The sequence below is a fragment of the Capricornis sumatraensis genome, chromosome 21 (assembly GCF_032405125.1).
Source record: "Capricornis sumatraensis isolate serow.1 chromosome 21, serow.2, whole genome shotgun sequence".
Taxonomy (NCBI): Eukaryota; Metazoa; Chordata; class Mammalia; order Artiodactyla; family Bovidae; genus Capricornis; species Capricornis sumatraensis.
This window is the reverse complement of record NC_091089.1, coordinates 26,606,462-26,629,957: the sequence shown is the minus strand read 5'-3', so window position 1 is coordinate 26,629,957 and position 23,496 is coordinate 26,606,462. Positions and strand designations below refer to the sequence as shown.

The 23,496-nt window shown below is 34.9% G+C and overlaps 1 protein-coding gene across 1 annotated transcript in view; it reads right to left on the bottom strand.

Annotated features, from left to right (window-relative positions):
* Positions 1–23,496, bottom strand: part of CCDC178 (coiled-coil domain containing 178) — a 368,604-nt gene that overhangs the window by 292,303 nt on the left and 52,805 nt on the right. The window contains exons 9-11 of the mRNA XM_068993651.1: positions 16,048–16,201; positions 7,476–7,571; positions 7,194–7,330 (exon numbers count right to left, since the gene is read on the bottom strand). Coding sequence (XP_068849752.1) covers positions 7,194–7,330; positions 7,476–7,571; positions 16,048–16,201 — 387 coding nt within the window. The remainder of the gene's footprint in view (positions 1–7,193; positions 7,331–7,475; positions 7,572–16,047; positions 16,202–23,496) is intronic.

Here is a 23,496-nt window from a genome sequence, read left to right as displayed (position 1 = left end):
TGTATTAAATACAGGAAATTTGCTAAGACTGTATATCTCAAGTGCCAGTATTTTGGTCTGGATAATTCCAGAGACTATATAGTCCATGGGGTTGCAAAGAGTCGGACACAACTGACCTTCACTTTCACACTACATGCATACACACAAAAGGTAACTGCATGAGATGATGTCTTAATTAGCTTGATTGGCATCATCATTTTACTATGTACATTCAAATCATCATGATATACACCTTACATATGTACAATAGTTTAAAGATTAAATGAAAGAATAAAATGAATAATACTTTCAAACTAATGAGAAAAAATGACTTCAGATCTAGAATATGATACCTTGAGAAAATCCTTGTTTGAATGAATATGGATTGAATAGAAAATGAGGTGTGAGTTTATGGAAACAGCAGTGTCTATTTAAATAAGATTTTTCTCACAAAGAATGGAAGGGCATTTTGGGGATGCAGTGCTCTGCTTTATCTTGTGTTTGCATCTTCTAAGCTGAGAAATATTATACAATGTTAATAAAGTATTAAAATAGAAAAAAATAACAATGATTCATGGAAAAGAGGAAAAAATTGTGTCAAACCTCTGAGTGTATTAAGCGAGAACAGCGTCCATGTGGCAAGTGCGTGGGTAGTGAGCACTCCTATACAGAAGCTGCTGCTGCTAAGTCGCTTCAGTCGTATCCGACTCTGTGTGACCCCATAGACGGCAGCCCACCAGGCTCCCCCATCCCTGGGATTCTCCAGGCAAGAACACTGGAGTGGGTTGCCATTTCCTTCTCTAATGGATGAAAGTGAAAAGTGAAAGTGAAGTCGCTCAGTCGTGTCTGACTCCTTGAGACCCCATGGACTGCAGCCTACCAGGCTCCTCTGTCCATGGGATTTTCCAGCAAGAGTACTGGAATGGGGTGCCATTGCCTTTTCCGCCTATACAGAAGAGTCTTCCATTATTGTATCAGAATGTGTGAAGACAGATGCAAATAGGTTGGTAAGAGAAAAGGTAATTCCCATTTAATTGCATGTATGTTCTTTATGAATTACAATGGGGGATTATTAGCTTAAAATGAGGGTGATGTGCATATTAGGATTGAGGCAAATGAGAGAATATTAAACAGTTGTCAGAAAAACTGAAGTGTCTAGAAATTTCTTGGCATGTTAAATATTGCTTGACACTTATAGCCATAGAATTTAAGTTTTACTCAAGGGCAAATGTATTCCAACGTTCAGTTCAGTTCAGTTCAGTTCAGTCGCTCAGTCGTGTCCGACTCTTTGCGACCTCATGTATTGCAGCACGCCAGGCCTCCCTGTCCATCACCAACTCCCAGAGTTCACTCAGACTCACGTTCATTGAGTTGGTGATGCCATCCAGCCATCTCATCCTCGGTCATCCCCTTCTCCTCCTGCCCCCAATCCCTCCCAGCATCAGAGTCTTTTCCAATGAGTCAACTCTCTCGCATGAGGTGCCAAAGTACTGGAATTTCAGTTTTAGCATCAGTCCTTCCAAAGAAATCCCAGGGTTGATCTCCTTCAGAATGGACTGGTTGGATCTCCTTGCAGTCCAAGGGACTTAATGAAGCTTAAATATGAAGGCCTCTAACTGACCCCTAGCCCTTAAAAAGTCCTTTGAGTGCCCCTAATGGTATTTTTACATGGTCATATGTTTTTGTTAAGTTTGCAAAAATGAGATATTTTAACCACAATTTATTAAGACTGTTTTCTCTATTTTTCTTTTTCTAATATAATTTATCTTCTGTCAAGCAACATTAAAATGGCTATGGGCACTCTGTATTATAATTTTATGCTCCTTCTTTCCTAAAGAGGCTTCGCCTTCTATAACCTTTGAAAGTGAAAGTGAAGTTGCTCAGTCGTGTCCAACTCTTTGCAACCCCATGGACTGTAGCCTAATAGGCTCCTCCATACGTGAGATTGTCCAGGCAAGACTACTGGAGTGGGTTGTCATTTTCTTCTCCTGTATAACCTTTTAGGGTCCACCAAACCAGTATCCACCCATGATGACAGTAATTAGCACAGTTGTGTTTTCTTAGCCACAATCAACTGTTAGGATCTTGGTTTAGTCCAAATATATACCTTCAGGTCATAAAAACAAAGTTTTGGAAGTTATTTTAAATGAATGCTTATTTTGATTATAAATAGGCTGTATAAAAAAGGAAGGAAGAGAAGAAGGGGATATACAAATACACTAGGGATGAGACACTAATCATCATAAAGGGTTATATAATTGCTGCAGCAACAGTAGTACGAGAGGAAGTAAGCTAGAGAGAGAGGTTCTGCTTGTCAGGGAGTGGATTTTTCAAATCAAGATCAGTAGGTAACTCCAGTAGGTAACTCAAGATGGTTCATGTGAGGTAGAAGACAAGATGGTTAGGAATCTGGACGTCTAAGAACTGAGAATCCAATTCTAGTATGTACTTTAATAGAGACCAAATTCAGATTTTGATTGCTTCTGAAGAGGGAGAGAACAGAAACAGGAAGGGCTATTTACTTGCAAGATTTCAATCCCTTTAAAAAAAAATCTAAAGTAGGCTAATGCATCTCTGAGTAGTTAATTTTGAATAGGGCATATACCATTTTCTCTTTTAATATCTGAAAACTTAAAAAAAAAAAAAGAAAAACCAAAATAGTTTAAGCATTTTCATTCAAAAGTTTGCTGCTAAATGCTGAAAAAATCACATTCTATATCTGTACTCCTAAGAAGTAACTCAGATTAATAGGCTGATAAAATACAGCTACACGAGTATGAAAAACATAGTACCCTGTGAATTCATTCTAAGTATTCCAGGCTATTCAACAACTTCAATCATATTCTAACTGCTATCTCTGCAAATAAATTACCATCCTGTTAACTCTTGATAAACATATTTCATAAAATATATCAGTCTGTCTTTATAGTGTTCATTAGCCTTCTTGCTCATTTCCCTCAATGATCAATCCCATCTTTGGATCACTGCAGTTACAGAGGCTTTTTCTTGCTTGAGGTATGGTAGAGCGTTAGAAGTAGGTATTTAGAATATTTTACAGAGCTTAAATGTAAGAAAATGGCTATATAGAAATTCATACCACACAGTTAACTTCAGCAAACTAAATCCAAACGAATCAACTTCAAGTCATCTTAAGAAAGTTCATTTCCTTGACATAGGTTGCTGAAGCCTGTCTATCATGTGAATAAGCAATCAAGTACAATTATTTGCTCACATCAAAAGACCCAAATACAAAGGGTCCATTGTAAATGGATGCTGGTTTACTTGAAAGACAAAATTATTTAACTATGCACTGCTACTCCAAGGTAAGTAATCATATACCATCATCATCACCAAAAGGTCTTGCAGGTATTTGTTATACACAGAGTACCGAACAAAGTTTGTTGAAAATTGCATCTATGTTTTAATATTTCCATTTAAAAATGGACTATATAGGAACAACAGACAATAATAATTAATTATTTAATTAATATCTTCATGTTAGCATAGGTGCATAGTAGAACAAGTTCATGTACTGCTCAGCTTCAATAAGGGGTAGTCTGAAAAGCAGTTTTAGAGAGGTGTTAGGAACTTCAAGTATCAGAGCGAATCTTCTCCTATAAATCTATTTAACATTTGTAAACAGCAATGATGCTAAGAAATATTTCTAAACAAAAAAAATCATATATATTTAAAATAAGGCATAAAAATAAAACCCCCAAATTAGAGTAATTCTCACAAAAATTAAGGTTCACCCATATAATAGACTTTTGTATAGATATTTAGATATTTAAATGATGTATTTGAAATCTGTATAACAATATGACAAAAACTCAACTATACCATGATGGAAATAAAATCATAACACACAGTTTCATCAAGAAAGCAATAGCAATACATTAACAGTGATTACTTCTATTGACATGATTTTAGGTTCTCAGTCTGTTTTTGTACATTTTACATTTTCTTTTCTACACTAAATATGCATTACAATCAAGCTGCTAAAAAGATCATACAAGATGCTTTCACTCTGAATGCCCTGGAAATTTGATAAAATGGAGCTTTGAATATCACAGTTGAGGAAATTTTTTTTTAAAAAAGTCTTGGGCATATTCAAGGAAACAAACTGAAAAGGAGAACCACTCTCAAAAATATAAAGATGCAAATGATTAACAACTTCCCCCTAGGACTCAAAGATTTCCCACAGAAGGTTTCCAAAATAAAATGGACAACTCACATTAAAGACAGCCAAGAACACAAGGGTAAAAGACAGCAAAAGCATCAGCTAGAAGAATAAGAGACAGAAGCAAGTAACAAAATTACACATATTTACATTATCAGACATAGATTATAAAATAACTACTCATATTATGTTTAAGAAGCAAAAGATAAGCTTTAAATATCTGCAAAAAACAGAGAATCATAAAATGACTTAGAAGACTTGGAAGTAAAGCAAATGAAATTTGGAAATAAGTAATTATTTTTGCATCTATCTATCTTAGTAAGAGACTTGCAAAAATAAGAGTATCCTAAGAACTTCTGTGACATATGAACCGCTGATTTAGGTGATCTCATTTTGCCTCGGTCCTTTGTTTTCTCTTCTTTCGGAACATTACTTAGATACACGGCAGATATGATCTTATCTGCACATCTTTCAATTTCTCTTTCATTCTGCAAACCTTTTACCACTTCTCTCTTCAACATTGCTTCTTCTCAATCTGCTGCTAAAATCACTGATTTAAGTTTCAGATACAAATTTGAGGAAAGAAATTAGTGACATCTTAAAGTATTATATGAACAAGCATAATGTATACTATGGAAATTCTTCTCTATAACCATGGTTACATTACCACTTCCTGTACTAGCGTCCCAATTGTTCATAATCTCACTTTTTAAGGTTAGACTTCCTGCCTGGTTAACATTGGACTTGCCCATATAACTTGTTTTGGTCAATGGAATATGAACAGAAGTAAAATTTTTCATCTTTTACGGAAGCTATAGAGCCACTGAGTGATCTCACTAATGCACTTGTGCTACCAAAGCAACATGCCCTGGAAAGATCTGATCCTTCTGGATCTGAGAAGCAGAAATAACATGAAGCACACACAAGCAGACACAGCTCAGCTTCAGTATGAATGACAAATAGACCTTTATACTTGTATACCACTGGGCTTCCCAGGCGGCGCTAGTGGTAAAGAACACACCTGCCAATGCAGGAGACATAAGAGATGTGGGTTTGATCCCTGAGTCAGGAAGATCCCCTGGAGAAGGGCATGGCAACCCACTCCAGTATTCTTGCTTGGAGAATCCCATGGGCAGAGGAGCCTAGCAGCATACAGTCCATAGGGTCACACAGAGTCGGACATTACAAATGATTTAGCATGCACGCACCACTAAGACTTGGCGGATGGTCATTACTGCTGGATAATCTAATGAAGTTAACACTCACACTCTTTTCCTTTTCTCCAGAGCTGTCTTGTTATTAGCTTACCAACTCTTTAGACTTTTCTTCTCCTCTGGTTCTCTTTTTTAATAAAGTATACAGCTACAATTTTAGGTTATCCTTTTGCTTTCTTTTAAAATAGTGTGTTTAACATACAGATGAATTTTACTAATGGTTTCATTCTATCATCCAAAGATAAAATAAGCACAAAGAAATTGTATCAAACTTCATATACAACTGCCCAGTATCATCATCACCTCTCTCTATTCTTTCCGCTTCCCCTCCTTTCAATAATTAATAATGGATAGCATAGTATGGGGAGAAGGCACTGGCACACCACTCCAGTACTCTCGCCTGGAGAATCCCAGGGATGGAGGAGCCTGGTGGGCTGCAGTCTATGGGGTCTCTGAGTCGGACACGACTGAGCGACTTCTCTTTCACTTTTCCTTTTATGCATTGGAGAAAGAAATGGCAACCCACTCCAGTGTTCTTGCCCGGAGAGTCCCAGGGATGGGGGAGCCTGATGGGCTGCCGTCTATGGGGTCGCACAGAGTCGGACATGACTGAAGCGATTTAGCAGCAGCAGCAGCAGCATAGTATGGGTCAGGAACTATGCTTGATGATGAAGATTTAGTGATGAAGAAAAGACAGCCATGGCTTATGTCTTCCCATTTGTTAAGGAAGATGGACATCAGTCAAATATTTACACACAAAAACCCTGCAAATCTGACAAGTGATGTGAAGGAGAAGAGAAAATATGCCATCTACACACATACTAGAGGAACTGGATTTAACCGGACAATCAATGAAAGCTTCCCAGAACTGACTCCCCAGCTGTAATCTTCAGGATAGACAGCAATTTACTAAAGTAGAAGTTAAAGGAAAAACATTTATTGAAAAGAAATTAGCATGAAAACACCTTAGAGGCTGGAGAAAAAAAGTAACAAGGAGAAGTTGAAGTAAGGACTCTATATTTGAACCAAATAATAAGGATGAACCTTGTGTTGCAGAACCAGGCATACCTGCCTACTGAGGGACCTTGTGGGATACATTAAGGTGGGACCTTTGTCCCCTCACCCTGCTAAAATCAGTGTAAGTATGGAGGAAATGGATAATATTTACATTTAAAAAATAGAAGGAAAAAAGAATGCACTAACCATAATGTAGATAATGTATTAAAAAGGGACCATAGTTACTGCAGGAAAACCAGTGTTGAAAGGGAGCTATGCTCACCACTATACTACCAATGCTACACAAAACCAGTTTTGGAAAACACCATAGGTTCAGTTTGTACCAGAGTTCTGGTGTAGAGCGAAGCAGACAGATTAAAAATTTAGTATTAGTTAACATTTCCCGTTAACATGTTGACTATGAGGGCTGAAATGAAAAGAGGAATCAAGAAAATTCATAGGTTTATGAGCCAAGAAATCAGTTTAGCAGTTTCAGGGAAGAATTGAATATTGACTGAAGGAGACCATGAGATTGATTAGACATATTTTAAAGTATTTTCGAGGATAAGACAATATGTTAAAAGGAAGTGATATGAATGAATGTAAAACTTCTTATAAGATCATTTTTCCACTATGTTAATTTTTCTAAAGCTATTCAGAATGATTAAAGAGCAACATCTGGAACAGAAATAAAATGTGAGCTAATCATAAACACAAACACCATCACACCATCCACAAATGAAGGAACACAAGATGAAGTCATTTATCATATTTAACATATTAGATATGTTACATAAGAATGAAAAGCATATTGGCAGTATTACCTGTCATTGATATAACCTAGTACAGTTTCAATATCAGTATTGAGTCTTTTATTTTCTTCCACCAATTGAGAACATGCTATTGAAATATCAGAAAAATCCTTTGCAATATTAGAAAGTTCAGTATCCCATGTTGATTTCTTAAAAAAAAAAAGAATCATTTACATGTTTATGTAACTCAAAAAGAAAAAAATGTGTAATAATGAAATTACTTTTAGTTGTATAAGCTAATAGTTGGGAAAACAGAATGAAGCTCTAGTGGGAAATATGAAAACATCAACTTACTGTGGCATAAAAATTATTAAGTACTTCCAAATATTCACTTTCATAAATTATTTTCTTCCAGTGTAGTTGATCATAAAGCCTTTTCAAATCATCTAGCTAAAGAAAACATACATACATACACAAAATAAGTTGTGGTGCTTTCCATTCTTTTGTAAAGTAAGAAATAAATTATCTTTCAAACTAGGCAATTACAGTAACAACTATTGATTAAAATATTATAAAATAATGCACACTGTTTTCATTATGAAAACTGATGCGAGATTACAAATAAAATTTAGCAAGTCTAACAGTGTTAAAATGAATAATTAATCTTGATAAAATAGAACATATTTTACTTTTAAGAATTGATAAAAATTAGAAAATTTAAATTGCAAATACTGCTATCAACAAATTAAAGAAAAAAATAACATGAATATGGCCAAAATTCCACAAAAAAGCCATTTGACAAACTCACTAGTTTCCATAATTTTTCACCTAGCAAAAGGAAAACATACCCAAATATAAAGAACCAACACATAATATCAAAATAAATCATAAAATGCTGAACCCATACCCACTGAACTCAAAAATGAGGCCACAATTATCTTTTATCACTACTGTTATTAATCATGTTTTGTGAAATTTAGCTAAACCCAAGTGGATAAAGAAACCAAATATTACTAGCATAATATTGAATATGAATGTATCTCTTCAATTTTAGATGGTATGATTGAATACCTAGGAAGGTAAAATATTCTATTTAAGACCACAATAAATAAACTTGGGGAAGATAGCATAAGAGAATTAATAGTGTTTACCTAAAAAGGTAGTAATATGTTAAAAGCATTATGACAATATTTTAAAACTTTTGTCAAAAACATAATATTTGGAAATAAATTCAACACAAAAGGGAGGACCTATAATACAGCAAACAAAAATTCTTATTTAAAAGCTTGTTGTTATTGTTTAGTCACTACATCATGTCAAGAAAAAATATTTCATAGAAACGTTTAATATACTGTCAGTTATCCCAACATTAATATTTGCAATATTAGAAAGATAAAAGAAAGATAAAATAAAAAGGAGTATTTCCTTTGAAACTTCATGGAGTGAAATTCATATGGAAGAAATGTATGTGAAGCTAGAGAAGAGGTATCTGAAAAATAAGAATAATATTTGAAACTTGCTACCAGATATTAAAACATCTTATAATGCTACTATATTAAAGGAGTATTTATTTTTGGCATTGCAATAAAAAAAGAAGGAAAAACTAGAGCCTCACAATCTGAATTCCTTTTTTAAAGTATTTGAATTCAGTGAGAAAGAAGTCATTTAATTAATGGGTTAGAATAATATAGAACTTCTGTTTAAAAGAAAAACAAAAGTGATATTTCTATTTCACATTCAACTGACTTCATAACAGACGTAAATTTCAGATGGACAGAAACCTAAACACAAACACAAAACAGTACAAATTAAACAATATGATTCTATTTGCATAATCTTGGACTGAAAGAGAATGTTACCTCGGCAAACAAACCAAGATTTGTGATGTATCCAATGGAATATTTTACAAAAGTTATGTGGCAAAAGATAACATAAACAACACTGACAGAAAAGTTAAGACTGAGAAAATCTGAGATATAGTTAGTCCTCATGAAGGAAATCGGTGGATGTGGTAGATTAAAAACATCTGAAAGCCCTTCTCCATAGAGGTAATGAGAAATCTGGCTCAAAAAAAGTCAAAATTGGCTTTTTCAGAATTTTAGAAATTGAATGAAGGCTTGCAGCAAATGGGGAGCACCTATTAAGATAAACAGTTTAATCTGAGTAAGAGGTGTGAGCTTTGTGCGTTTGAACTTGTCCTAATCCTTCTCTCCAGGTTCATAATAGCCTTGCATGCTCAGTTTCTTTTGACTCTGCCCAACCGCATGGACTGTACCCACCAGGCTCCTCTGTGCATGGAATTTTCCAGACAAGAATACTGGAGTGGGTTGCCATTTCTGTCTCCAGGGGATCTTCCTGACCCAGGGATCGAATTCTGGGCTTGTGCATTTCACGCTTGGTAGGTGGGATTCTTTACCTCTGAGTCTATTATATAATGCTGCTGCTAAGTCGCTTCAGTTGTGTCCGACTCTGTGCGACCCCACAGATGGCAGCTCACCAGGCTCCCCCGTCCCTGGGATACTCCAGGCAAGAACACTGGAGTGGGTTGCCATTTCCTTCTCCAATGCATGAAAGTGAAAAGTGAAAGTGAAGTCGCTCAGTCGTGTCCAACTCTTAGCGACCCCATGGACTGCGGCCCACCAGGCTCCTCCGTCCATGGGATTTTCCAGGCAAAAGTACTAGAGTGGGGTGCCATTATTTTTCCATTACAATATTTTTGTTAAAATAAGGACTTATATTAATATTTAAAAGTTTTAGAGACATTTATCACAGCTTCATTTACAATACCTAAAAACTGAAAATATCTTAAATATCCAATAATAAGAGTCTAAGAAACTCTCAATCATTTAAGTTGTATTTTAATATGATTTGGCAGTAAGTTTTTATATAAGGAGAAATGCCATCAATTATTATATGCATATGATAATATCATTTCAAAATATATCATAAGGTCTGTCTACATAAAACAAAATATTAACAGTGACTACATTTAAATAGTAAGATCATAGATCAGTAATTTCTGCTCCTCACATGAGTGCATTCTAAACTTTAAAGGATAAACATTAAGTATTCGTGCCATTTAAAAAGTGTATAAAATAATTTAAGATAATAGTTTATGTAATGAATTCCACCAGATTTTATGAGGATCGTAAAGAAGAAAATAGGATCCATTAGTAGCAATTACAGTGCAGTGTAATGGTGAAAGCCTGACTGGGAATCATCTAAAGTGGGAATGTAAGGAGAGAAATAGAAACAATGAGCACAGAAAATCCTTTCAAGGGCTTTTCCTGCAAAGTACAACAAGAAATGCAATGTAGCTTACGGTAAGGTTTAAAAACAAAAACATGAAGCATTCAAAACAGGGAGGGAGAAAGTAAAAATAAAGAGAATAAGCCTAAAGAAATAAAAATAAAATTATAACTGCAGAAACATACATTACTATTTCAGGAGCTGGCAGATAGATTGTAGAATTGCTAATCCAAGAGTCACCTCTACTTTTTAATTCAGTTTTTAAAAATTTGAAGAATCGCATTTAGAAAGCGAAAAATATACATATAATTAAAAATAAGAGATAAGAGTATAAAAGAGCATTTTATATAATGTTATATTAGATTTGAAAATTTTAATCCACTTTGATTATTTCTAGGTCCATCAAAAATTATAGAGATATCAAGGAGAAATATATATCCTAATAAAACTAATCATGACAAAGTAAAACAACTGTCCATAAAAATAAAGCAATAATTCAAACAACTAAAAAAATAAAAACAATGATCATTTTTCATCAAGGTGTCCTATTAAAGTTTTTTAAGAAAAAGTTTACTTAAATCTATATTAATTCTCCAGGTAATAAGAAAGGAAGTAAAGCTTCACAATTCATTTATAAAGCCAGCATAATCCTAATAAGAAAATCTGTCAAATACAGCACAAATTAAGAAGACTGAAATACAGACTGATTTATGAATATGGATGTAAAATCCTAAATAAAATAATTACAAATCAAACGCAGCAGTAAATTAAAAGAACAATAAACCATAACCAAGCAGAGTTCACCCCAGGAATTTTAAAATGGTTTTATTTTAATATAATACATTGTTTCAATAGGTCAAATGAGAAATCATTTAAAGTCATCTTCACAGATGCTTACAAAGTATTCTGTGTAAGTAATCATCTATTCCTGATAGATTTTATAACCTGAGAATACTTTTAAAATCTTTAAAATGATAGCAAGCATATGTTTGAAATCAATATTTAGATAACATGAACCATTTCTCTAAAATAAAAATTGAAATAAAGCCAAATTCATAGATGTTACTTAATATTTTATACATATGCTACACAATAAAATAAAGAGAGATTAAAATCTTATGGCTAAAAAACTAGCACTGTGTAATTTTATACATTATCACATTTTATCCATATAACTCATAAAAACTATAGTATAAAACAATAATAAAAAATTGTATTGCAGTTTCACTGTAACACAACTTTGTTTGTATGAGAAAAATCATTCAGCTTCTTTTCTTCTTAAAGCTCTTTTTAAAAATTATTTTTTAATTTTTATGTTTTGGCCCTACCACATGAAATGAGGAATTTTAGTTCACTTACTAGAGCTAGAACCCCTGTCCCCCTGCAGTGTCCATACCCCTGGACCATCAGGGAAGTCCCACTTAGCTTTTTTAGACTGGTTTCCTATTTAGTAAATTAATAGCATCAATAACAATTGCTGCCTTATTTGTAATACAAAATTATTTAATTTGAAAGATTTTGAGAAAAAACATTAATCAAAAGGTATACTGTAATAGGTATTTTTTGGTATTTGGATTTATGCTTATATTAACCTAGATCAATAACTTAGCAATAGATATTAAATTTCTACTAAAAAGACAACATCTAAAAATACAAAAACATCACATATACACAAAAGTAATTCACTTATTTACAACCTTTATCTGTAAAGTATATTAGAAATTAAATTTTTGTACAGCTATAATTGTTCAATAAAATATGAAAATCACAAAGAATTTATGTATCTTTGAAAGGTATTATTTTGTATTACTTTATTAAGTTCATTTTGGATAAAATGAACTGTAGATGGCTGTTTCTTTAATACTACAAGAAACAAAGAATTGCAGATAATGGTATTAAAAAAGATTCCTGAGCTATGGGAGAAGTAGACTTCAAAGACAACATTGGGAAAAATCATAGAAAAGCAGCTTTATTTTTAAATTTAAGATGAATTTGATCTTGACAACTTTTTTAAAGTACTTAACCAATTTTTAAATGTTTTCTACTTTATAGGAGCTATTGTTTGTAGATATGAGAAGGGAAAAATGTATTTTCCTAGATACAGTGACAATACAAATACAGAAAAGTGTACATTAATGAAGCAAAGATTCTAAATTGAAAGCATGATATGCCCTGAAATATTAAAAGATCAGTTAGTTTGTATGTGCAATTAGGCAGCACAAATCTTTTATTTTTCTCTAGAACTAAAAGTACCGATTGCATACCAAAAAACAATGCCTGGAAGTGATGCACAACATTGCTTTTAATTGAGTGTTTAATATGCCCACTTTGAAAATACAGCTCAAAAGTTTTTTATAATAAGCAAAACACAGAAAAAATATATCTAAACTTCATCATGCTCTCATCAGCTCTATAAAATATGATAGTTCACAAATGATTTCTATAATTTAAAAACATTACTAACCTTGTAAATACATTCATAATATCTCATCAAAATAATATTATGTTATGAAGGACCAGACTTGCCATTTTTAGAAATGATAAAAAAAAGTTATTTTAGGTTTAGTGAATAAATTTCCCCTCTTTGACAATATTTTATTAACAGTGACATTTTTATGAATGATAAATTTCAACATGATTAGAAAACTGAGCTCATAACTATTTGAAAACACTATATTTTATTTCAATGTCTGCACTCTACTACATTCCACCTCATCAAGTGTTATCTAGACTCACAAGGTAAAGTGATTTTTCCTCAATTTCCAAGAATCTGTCTCCTTTCATGTTGAAGTTTAAAATGAGAGGATTCAGTCAGACAGCAGTAGGATTGAGAGGATGAGAAGAGTTAAACATTGACACTTCACCTGCCTCCTTAGAAATCTGTATGCAGATCAAGAAGTAAGCTAGAACTGGATATGAACAACGAACTGGTTTAAAATCAGGAAGGAATACATCAAGGCTGTATATTATCACTCTGCTTACTTAACTTATATGCAGAGTACATCATGTGAAATGCAGGGCTGGATGAAGCTCAGTTTGGAATCAAGACTGCCAGAAGAAACATCAATAACCTCAGATATGCAGATGTTGCCACCCTAATGGCAGAGAAGTGAAGAGAAACTAAAGACCCTCTTGATGAAGGTGAAAAGGAGACTGAAAACTTTGGCTTAAAACTCAGCATTCAAAAAACTAAGATCATGGCATCTGGTCCCATCACTTCATGGCAAATAGATGGGGGAAACAATGGAAACAGTGACAGACTTTATTCTCTTGGGCTCCCAAATCACTGAAGATGGTGACTGCAGCGATGAAATTAAAAGATGCTTGCTCCTTGAAGGAAAAGCTATGACCAACCTAGACAATATATTAAAAAGCAGAGACATTACTTTGCTGACAAAGGTCCATCTAGTTAAAGCTATGGCTTTTCCAGCAGTCATGTATGGATGTGAGAGCTAAACTATAAAGAAAGCTGAGCAGCAAAGAATTGATGCTTTTGAACTGTGGTTTTGGAGAAGACTCTTGAGAGTCCCATGGCAAATAGATGGGGAAAAAGTAGAAACAGTGACAGATTTCATTTTCTTGGCTCCAAAATCACTGTGGACAGTAACTGCAGTCATGAAATTAAAAGATGCTTGCTCCTTGGAAGAAAGGCTATGACAAATCAAGACAGTGTATTAAAAATCCCATGATATCACTTTGTCAACAAAAATCCATATAGTCAAAGCCATGGTTTTTGCAGTAATCATGCATGGATATGAGAGTTGGACCATAAAGAAGGCTGAGCACTGAATCATTGATGCGTTCAAACTAGGGTACTGGAGAAGACTCTTGAGAGCCCCTTGGACAGCAAGGAGATCAAACCAGTCAATCCTAAAGGAAATCAGCTTTGAATATTTCCTGGAATATTGGGAATTCCCTGGAAAATTCCCTGGAAGGATTGACGCTGAATCTCCAATACTTTGACCACTTAATGGGAAGAGCTGACTCACTGGAAAAGACCCTGATGCTGGGAAAGATTGAGGGCAGGATGAAAAGGGGGCAACAGAGAATGAGGTTGGTTGATGGCATCACCAACTCAGCGGATGTGAGTGTGAGCAAACTTGGGAGACAGTGAAGGACAGGGAAGCCTAGTGTGCTGCAGCCCATGAGTTCACAGTGTGGCTCTAAATCTACCTATTTCAGATCAGTTTCTTCCAACTCCCTTATCCCATCTCATCCCTTCTGACACTTCAGTCCAGTGTGTTTCAGTGTTTTCAGGCTTGCTTATTTCTGGATTATTTTACATTGCCTATGCAGTGGTGTAAATTACTCCAATCTTAATTCAGGTGCATATTCCCTACACTGCATAAATAAGAGCAAAATATGAAATTTTCAGGGGAAGAAAATTCTGAGAATATCAAATCTAACTCACTAAAGAAGCTCATAGAAGATATACTTTAGTAACAAGAAACAAAACAGTGCCAAATCAGAGATGTCTGATAAATAAAAAGAGCTGTGTATTAAACTTGGAATATTATCAAACATTTATTGTATAAATTAATGAGAAATTATCCTAACATAGGAATTATTAAGTAATATAGACATAACATGAAAAATAGAATATATATCAGGAAAAGATCATATGGCCCTTAAACTGTTCCTGAAGAATCTAATGATATTGATTATGCTTCACATCCAGTAAATGTAATATGTGTTCCAAAAATTCTAACAATTAGTAGCCCCAAAACATGTAAATAAAATACATCTTAAGAAAAAAATCAACTCTAAACATTCTAACATGAGTTTCATCTAAAAATATGGTTTCAAATTATATAAGGCAAAATAATTAAGAAATAATAAAGAAATACATTATCATACTGAGATATATTTTAATATAGCTTTCATAACAATTGATACATTAGTCAGAAAATAAGTCAGAAATATAAAACAGTTAAATAACACAACTATCACAATTTATAAAATAAACCTATTTAGAACTGCACTCTACTATCAGAGAAAACATTTTTCCAAAATCAAAAATGTATGCAAGTTACCTATATAGTATTAAACAAATCAGTCTTAAGGAAATATAAATAATACATACTGCATGTACTACCTGTATTAAAAAAAAAGTATTTACATTAAAAATCAACAACATTTAGTGGAGACAGAGAGTTAATTTGTCTAAGAATGATCACAGACTGATTTTGAAGACAGAGTTTGCCTTTGACAAAGTTCCAAGAAATTGGTTAAGGTCCAATTTAGTAAAACTACCCAAATAAGTGGAGAGATAGATCATGTTTATGATTAAGAATCCTATCATACAGATTTCATATCTGCATCGTGTAATCCATAAGTGAATGTGATTCCAATTATAACTCTATTAAAAGAATAACCTAAAACTCAAAAGGAAATATAAGATTAGGGGATTCATCATAACAGATAATCAAAACTCATTATACAAGTTTATTAATATAGACATTAAGTATAGAAACAAAGATGTTAATTAGAGGAAAGAAAAAGAGAATAGAAAGAGAGATACACACAAAACAATAAGGAAGCCCCATAGTGACATAGGTGGTTCAATACTAATATATATATATTAATATATAAATAAATACTCTAAATTACAAGTTCAAGTAGCCACAGTACAAAGCTAATGCCAGTATTTTTTTAAATGTTAGTTATGAACACTTACCATTTTTTCTAAAGCAGTTAATTCATTTTTTGATGACTTTGTTTCCCTCAATACTTCGGTCACTGCCTCTTCATTCTCCTCAATATTAATACTAATATTTTCTATTGATGTACAGTAGAAATTAAACAGATTGCTAAGTTTATCTATCTCTTTCCTAAGAGAAAAAACACAGTTGACTTTATCCACATTGAAGGAGAAACTATATTTTAAATTATATTTGATTTGCTCCTGACTTAACAATATAGATCAATGGAATTTATCTATTTCTAAAGGTTTTTCAACCCAAAGAAGCTCCTGAAAAATACTACTTAGGTATAAAGAAGTAAATAGGGAGGAAAAAAAAATTATGTTTCTGATGGAAAGAACTGAAAGAAAAGTGAATGATTTGTAAATTTTTAAAATAAGCTACCATTTGATTTGATTTCAAGTGAGAGACCTAAGAAGCACCTTTGATTCAGAGCCTGGATAGTACAGGGATGGAAGGACAATTTTGAAAAAGCAGAAAAAAAGAAGAGAAGAGAAGAAGCTGTAAAAGTGGACAGACCATACATTATTAAAGCTCTGGGACTTCCTAGGCAGTCCAGTGATTGCGACTTCGCCTTCCAGTGCAATAGAGTGCGGGTTTGATCCCTGGTCAGGGAGCTAACATCCTGCACGCCTCACAGCCAAAGAACAAAACCATAAACAGAAACAATATTGTATCAAATTCAGTAAAACTTTTAAAATAGTCCATATCAAGAGTGGGGGGAAGGAGTGGGAGGTGGGAGGGAGGTAAAGAGAGAGGAGACACATGGATACCTGTGGTTGACTTATGCTAATGTGTGACAGAGGCCAACACAATATGATGAAGCAATTTTCCTTCAATTCAAAATAAATCAGTATGGGGGGAAAATGGTCTACATCAAAAAAAACCTTTTAAAAATTTTAAAAATATATAAACCTCTGGTTTACTGTCTTGTCTCCCTGACAGTCACAGTAGCAAAAAGGAGTAAACTGCAGTTCGGGAAAATAAGGGGCTTACTTAAGGAAAAGTAATTGCAAAGATTTTTGTTCCTAGGCGACCTTTCACAAAAAAGACCAGTGTTAATCTGTAAAACTACATAATCCTTTATCTTATCTGGTAGGAACAAAACAGGTTCCAAATATAAAAGTCACTTTAAAGTATGGTCTTATAGTTTAATGCATGAAAAAATACGGTGAGAAAATAACAAAAATATCATTTGCAGAAAATATTAGCAAGTAATACAGATAAGCCCAACTTTTTAAAGAAACCATAAGCAAAATCATAGAGTGGTAGATTCACCTGAAACCCATATAAGAGATTAAAGAGTAAATCATTTGCATGTAATAAAATTCTCAATGCAATATGGAATGGAAAAATTACCCAATAGACAAACGAGCAGATAAGATAAACAAGAATTCATAAGAAAATGAATGCTAGTGACCAATAAATATATGGTGTGTTTATTGAATTCACCCAGCCTCTTATGCACTAACTAATTTTAGGAGTAGAGTCAAATTAAACTGAAAGATATAATCTTACAACAGAAATCAAAATTAAAGCAACAAGCAAATGAGCAAGAAGATTCTTCTTTACCCTTTCAAACCTGGAGAATACAGGTTTCCTATCAGAATTGTATTGATCTTCCAGATCAATAATGAGTGGTTGAGAGTCTCAGCATTTAAAACATACATGTGTGGTTCAATTTTCTTCATTTGAAGTTAATTTTTCTTCTCTCAATGTTATCCATTTCCCCAGTGCAGATAATAAACTATAGATTTTGACTGAGTAAGAAGTGAGCAGTCACCCTGCCCCGTGAAATGCAGGAACTAAGCATTATCTTAGTTATCTCTTCATCTCTATTTCTTAAAGCATTAACTAATGTGATCAATTCCTCAGCCTTTCAAGAATTTTTCAGTGCAAAAGTTGCCCCCACTGATACTTTGGATTTCATTATTCTCATATTTGCTAAATCAGAAATAAATTTAGAAGAATAACATGGGAAGAATCATTTTACCTTTTAAGAATTACTATAAAGTAGAGCAATTGAGACACAGAAGAATATATGCTTTTTTTCATTTATACAGAATTCAAGAACAGACCAAACTAACCATGGTAATAGAAGTCAGAATGGTAATTCCCTCTTTCAGGGGATGGTATGAACTGAGAAGGAAAATTTTTTTAAAAATTCTATATCCTGGAAACTTTTTATATCTTAACCTGAGGAATGGTGACGTGAATGTATATACATATACATGTAGATAAAAATCATCAATCTATGCATTTGATAGCACATATAATTGTGTTTCTATATGACTACTAATTCTCAACAAACTAAAAAAATAATGAAGGGAAATTAAACATACCTTTAACATTTTACTTAGTAAATCATTTATGATTCGCTAATGCTTATAACAGAACTTTTAGAAAATATGCTTAAATGAGAAGAAAATTAGCAAGTAACTTATATGATGCAATAAATAATATTGAGTAAAGGAATTAATAAAAATATGCCTTTGGGCCGTATTTAAATATTATCTATAAAAATCATCAGCTAATTTTTATATTCAAAATTGAGAAGCAAAAATTTTAGAAAATGTTACAAGATGTAGAATGTTTCATTTATAATTAATATGCACTAACAGCTCAACATTCAGAAAATTAAGATCATGGCATCTGGTCCCATCACTTCATGGGAAATAGATGGGGAAACAGTGGAAACAGTGCCAGACTTTATTTTGGGGGGCTCTAAAGTCACTGCAGATGGTGACTGCAGCCATGAAATTAAAAGACGCTTACTCCTTGGAAGGAAAGTTGTGACCAACCTAGAGAGCATATTCAAAAGCAGAGACGTTACTTTGCCAACAAAGGTCCGTCTAGTCAAGGCTATGGTTTTTCCAGTAGTCATGTATGGATGTGTGAGTTGGACTGTGAAGAAAGCTGAGCGCCGAAGAATTGATGCTTTTGAACTGTGGTGTTGGAGAAGATTCTTGAGAGTCCCTTGGACTGCAAGGAGATCCAACCAGTCCATTCTAAAGGAGATCAGTCCTGGGTGTTCTTTGAAAGGAATAATGCTAAAGCTGAAACTCCAGTCCTTTGGCCACCTCATGCGAAGAGTTGACTCATTGGAAAAGACTCTGATGCTGGGAGGGATTGGAGGCAGGAGGAGAAGGGGACAACAGAGGATGAGATGGCTGGACTGCATCATCGACTAGATGGAGGCCTGGCGTGCTGTGATTCATGGGGTCGTAAAGAGTCAGACACGACTGAGTGACTAAACTGAACTGAACTGAACATCTGTTTATGCCAAATAGATTAATGAAATGTTGAATATATGTATGGTATATAAGTACAGAGACAGAAACAGATAAATGATTAAAATAAGAGATACAGAAACATAATCAACAGCTTCAAGATATGTAAAATAAGAAAAAGAGTATAGAAAACTGAGAGCATTACAGTCTCAACTGAAGTTCCTGCCTCCACTTCTTGGCCATATAACTTTGTAGGTTTGTTAACTGACTTTGACCTTAGTCATTTGACTTGCTGTAGTCATTTAAATGTTACCAAAAAAGGATGCAATCGGAGACTTATGAAGTTCATGTCTGAGTGTGCCTGCTTGCTCTTACTCCTCTCCTAGTATCCTGAGAATATTTCTAACAGACTGGAGACACAGAGTAGAGTCAAATCTCCCCAGTTGTCTCAGCTGAGGCTTTACTATATTAGTGGCAAATCAGAAAACATCTCTAGGAGGGGAAAATCCCCTGAAGAAGGGCATGGCAACCCACACCAGTACTCTTGCCTTGAGAATCCCATGGAGAGGAGCCTGGTGGGCTGCAGTCCATAGGGTCACACAGAGTTGGACATGACTGAAGCGACTTAGCATAGCACAAGGCTTTCCTAGATCAGCGGAAGATTGGAAAACATATGTAACTAAATGACAGTGCAAATATAACAAATCAGGTGAGTTATGAAAATGATTGCATTCATTAAATAATATATGTTTTGAGAGAACAAGATGGTGGAGTAGAAAGACCTTCCTCTCATGAGCACACCAAAATCACAACTATCTGCAGAACAACCATCAGTGCAAAAGACCAACCTACCAAAAAGTTTCTTCTACAACTAAAGACATAAAGAAGGAATCACACTGAGATGAGTAGGAGTAGACTAGTGATAGAGTCAATTACCATACCCCTGGGAGGCTGTCCCATAAACTGGAGCATAATTACATTGCAGAGATTCTCCTAAAAGAATAACAGGTCTGAGCCCCACATCAACCTCCTCAACCTGGGAGTCCTGCACAAGGAAGACAAACCTCCCAGAGCATTTGGCTTGGAAGGCCAAGGGGGCTGACCTTTGGGAGTCCCAGAGAACTGAAAGAAATACAGATTTCACTCTTAAATGGCACACACAAAACCTCACACACTGTGGGACCCAGGGCAGAAACAGTAATTTGAAAGGATCCTAGGCCAGGAGCAGGAGGCAACTGCAGCCCACCCTAGGAGCAAAGACATGGGTGGCAGTAATTTGTAGAGCTCCATCTACCATGTGGACACTGGTACTAGCAACTACCATTGTGGAATCCTCCTTTTAGCTCATAAGCACCAAGACCTACCCCCACCCAACAGCCTTTATGTGCCAATACTGAGACAGCTCAGGACAATCATCTAACTGGGCAGGGACACAGTCTCCTCCATCAGGAGATAGCTGCCTAAGACCCCTGAGCCCTCAGCCACCTCTGGAAATGGCTCTGCCTTCCAGAAGGCCTAGAACCCAACTCTAACACTAGTGGGCAGGCACAAGTCCCAGAATCCTCAGGGCCCTGGTCCTGCCCTCCAGAGAGCCTGCTCTAGCCTCTGGACCAGCCTCATCCACCAGAGAGTAGACATCAGACTCAAGAAAGTCAAGACCCCATGTCATGTGGACCCAGCCTGCCCATCAGCAGCCCAAAACTTGCCCTGGAACAGACTGGACCCTGGCCCTGCCTATCAGGAGGCCAACACGAGCTTGAGGATACCCTAGGCCCCATGTTCAACTGTGTCAGTCATCACTGCTTCCACCAGTGATCTAACACCAGCTCTTGGATCCCTGGGTCCTGCAACCAGGCTCCACAATCTAGCTCTGCCTATTGGTAGGCTGGAACTAAGCCCAAGACCTGGCTCCACCCACCTGTGGGCAGGCAACAACCGGAGAACAACTTCTAGACTGTGATTCTGCCCACCAGTGAACGTGCACTAGCCCCAGGGCTCCCTGGGTTTCCATAGCCAGTGACCTCATGACCCAGTCTCAACAACTAGCAGTCATCAGCCTCCACACAAGGTAGAGCCTGTCAACCCATCAGACAGGGGACCAAACAAGCCTATCAGGGTGCCCAAAACAGGCAGCCCACCACAGCAGCAGAAGGACCCACGCAGCCCTCATAGGGAATACCCTAGGGCATGTAGTTTGGATGAGGAGAGGGGAGTGTGCTACTGGGGTGCATAAGACACATACAAAAGGTCACTTCTACAAAGTCAGGAAATGTAACCAACCTACCAGATACACAGAAAAACAAACAAACAGCAATTTAGGGAAAATGAGGAGACAGAAGAATACATTCCAAACAAGGAACAAGATAAAATCCCAAATGAAGAACTAAGTGAAATGGAGCTAGGCAATCTATCTGAGAAGGAGTTAAAAGTAGTGACTGTAAAGATGGTCAAAAAGCTTGGAAGAAGAATGGATATACAGAGCAAGAAGTTAGAAGTTTTGAAAAGAGAGTTAGAAAATCTAAAGCACAACCAAACTGAGATGAAGAATACATAAATGGAAATGCAAAATATATCAGAATGAATCAATAAATGTCTCAATGATACAGAGGAGTGGGTCAGTGAGCTAGAATACAAAGGAGAGGAAATCACTGGTGTTGAACAGAAAAAAAACAAAAGAATGAGAAGAAATGAGAACAATTTTGGAGACTTCTGAAACAATACCAAGTGCACTAATATTCACATTATAGGTGTTCTGAAAGGACTCAGAGAAAAAATGCTGAGAACATATATGAATAAATAATAGCTGAAAACCTCCCAACCATGAAAAATGAAACAGACATCCAACTCCAGCAATCAAAGAGAGTACCAAACAGGATTAACTCAAAAAGAAACACACTGAGACACACTGTAATTAAAACTGTAAAAATTAAAGATCAAGTTGTTATTTAATCACTAAGTTATGTCTGATTCTTTTATGACCCCATGGGCTATAGTTCCCCAGGCTCCTCTGTCCATGGGATTTTCACAGTCAAGAATACTTGAGTAGGTTGTCATTTCCTTCTCCAGGAGATTTTCCCAACCCAAAGATCGATCCCATGCCTCCTGCCTTGTCAGAGGAATTCTTTACCATTGAGCCATCTAGGAAGCTCATAAAGAGAAAATATTAAAAAGCAACAAGGGAAAAGCAACAAATAACATATAAGGCAACTCCCATAAAGCAATCAGGTGACTTTTCAAAAGAAACTTCACAGGCCAGAAGGAGTGGCATGATATATTTAAAGTGATGAAAGAAAAAACTACAATCAAAAATACTGAGCAAGGCACTCATTCAGATTTGATGAACAGATAGAAAACCAAGCCTTAAAGAGTTCAGTATCACAAACCAGCCTTGAAAGAAATGTTAAAGTAACTTTTCTAAGCAAAAAAGAAAAGGCCACAATTAAATACATAAAAATTACAAAATGAAAAAGGGAATAGATAAAGGCAATCATACAGTAAAGGTAGAAATCATCTACACACAAGTTATTAGAAATGTTAAAAGACAAAAGCAATATAACAAAATACAATCAACAGCTAAGGAACATACAAAATCATTAGATGGAAAATATGATACCAAAAACAGTAACTGTAAGGTGGGAGAGTACATATGCAGATTTCTTTCCTAGCATTTGAAAGTAAGGGATTAGCAACTTATAACAGTCAAGTATAAAGATATAGATGGCTAGAGAAAAACCTCAGGGAAACCACAAACCAAAATTTACGATGGTTATAAACATAAAAAAGAAATCCAAACATAACCCTAAAGATAGTCATCAATTACAAGAGAACAAGATAGAATAAAGGGACAAAAAAATCTATAAAAACAATCACCAAACAATGAACAAAATAGCAAAAGATACACAAGTAAGCACATATTGAAATAGACATCAGATATGAGAAAATGTAAACATCTTAATAAGTGCATGTTATCCAGATCACAGGTAAATGTATAAATTTTTGTTCTTTATTTTACTTACATTTATTTGAATCTAGCTCCATAATGAATGTGACTTTTTCTATACTAAATGATTGATGTTTGAATAAATAAATATTTTTATATCACACAGAAACATAAATAATTTAAAACCAAACTAAGAACTAGATGGATGTTATAAAATTCAAATACATCAGAAATGTAATAAAAAGTCAATAATA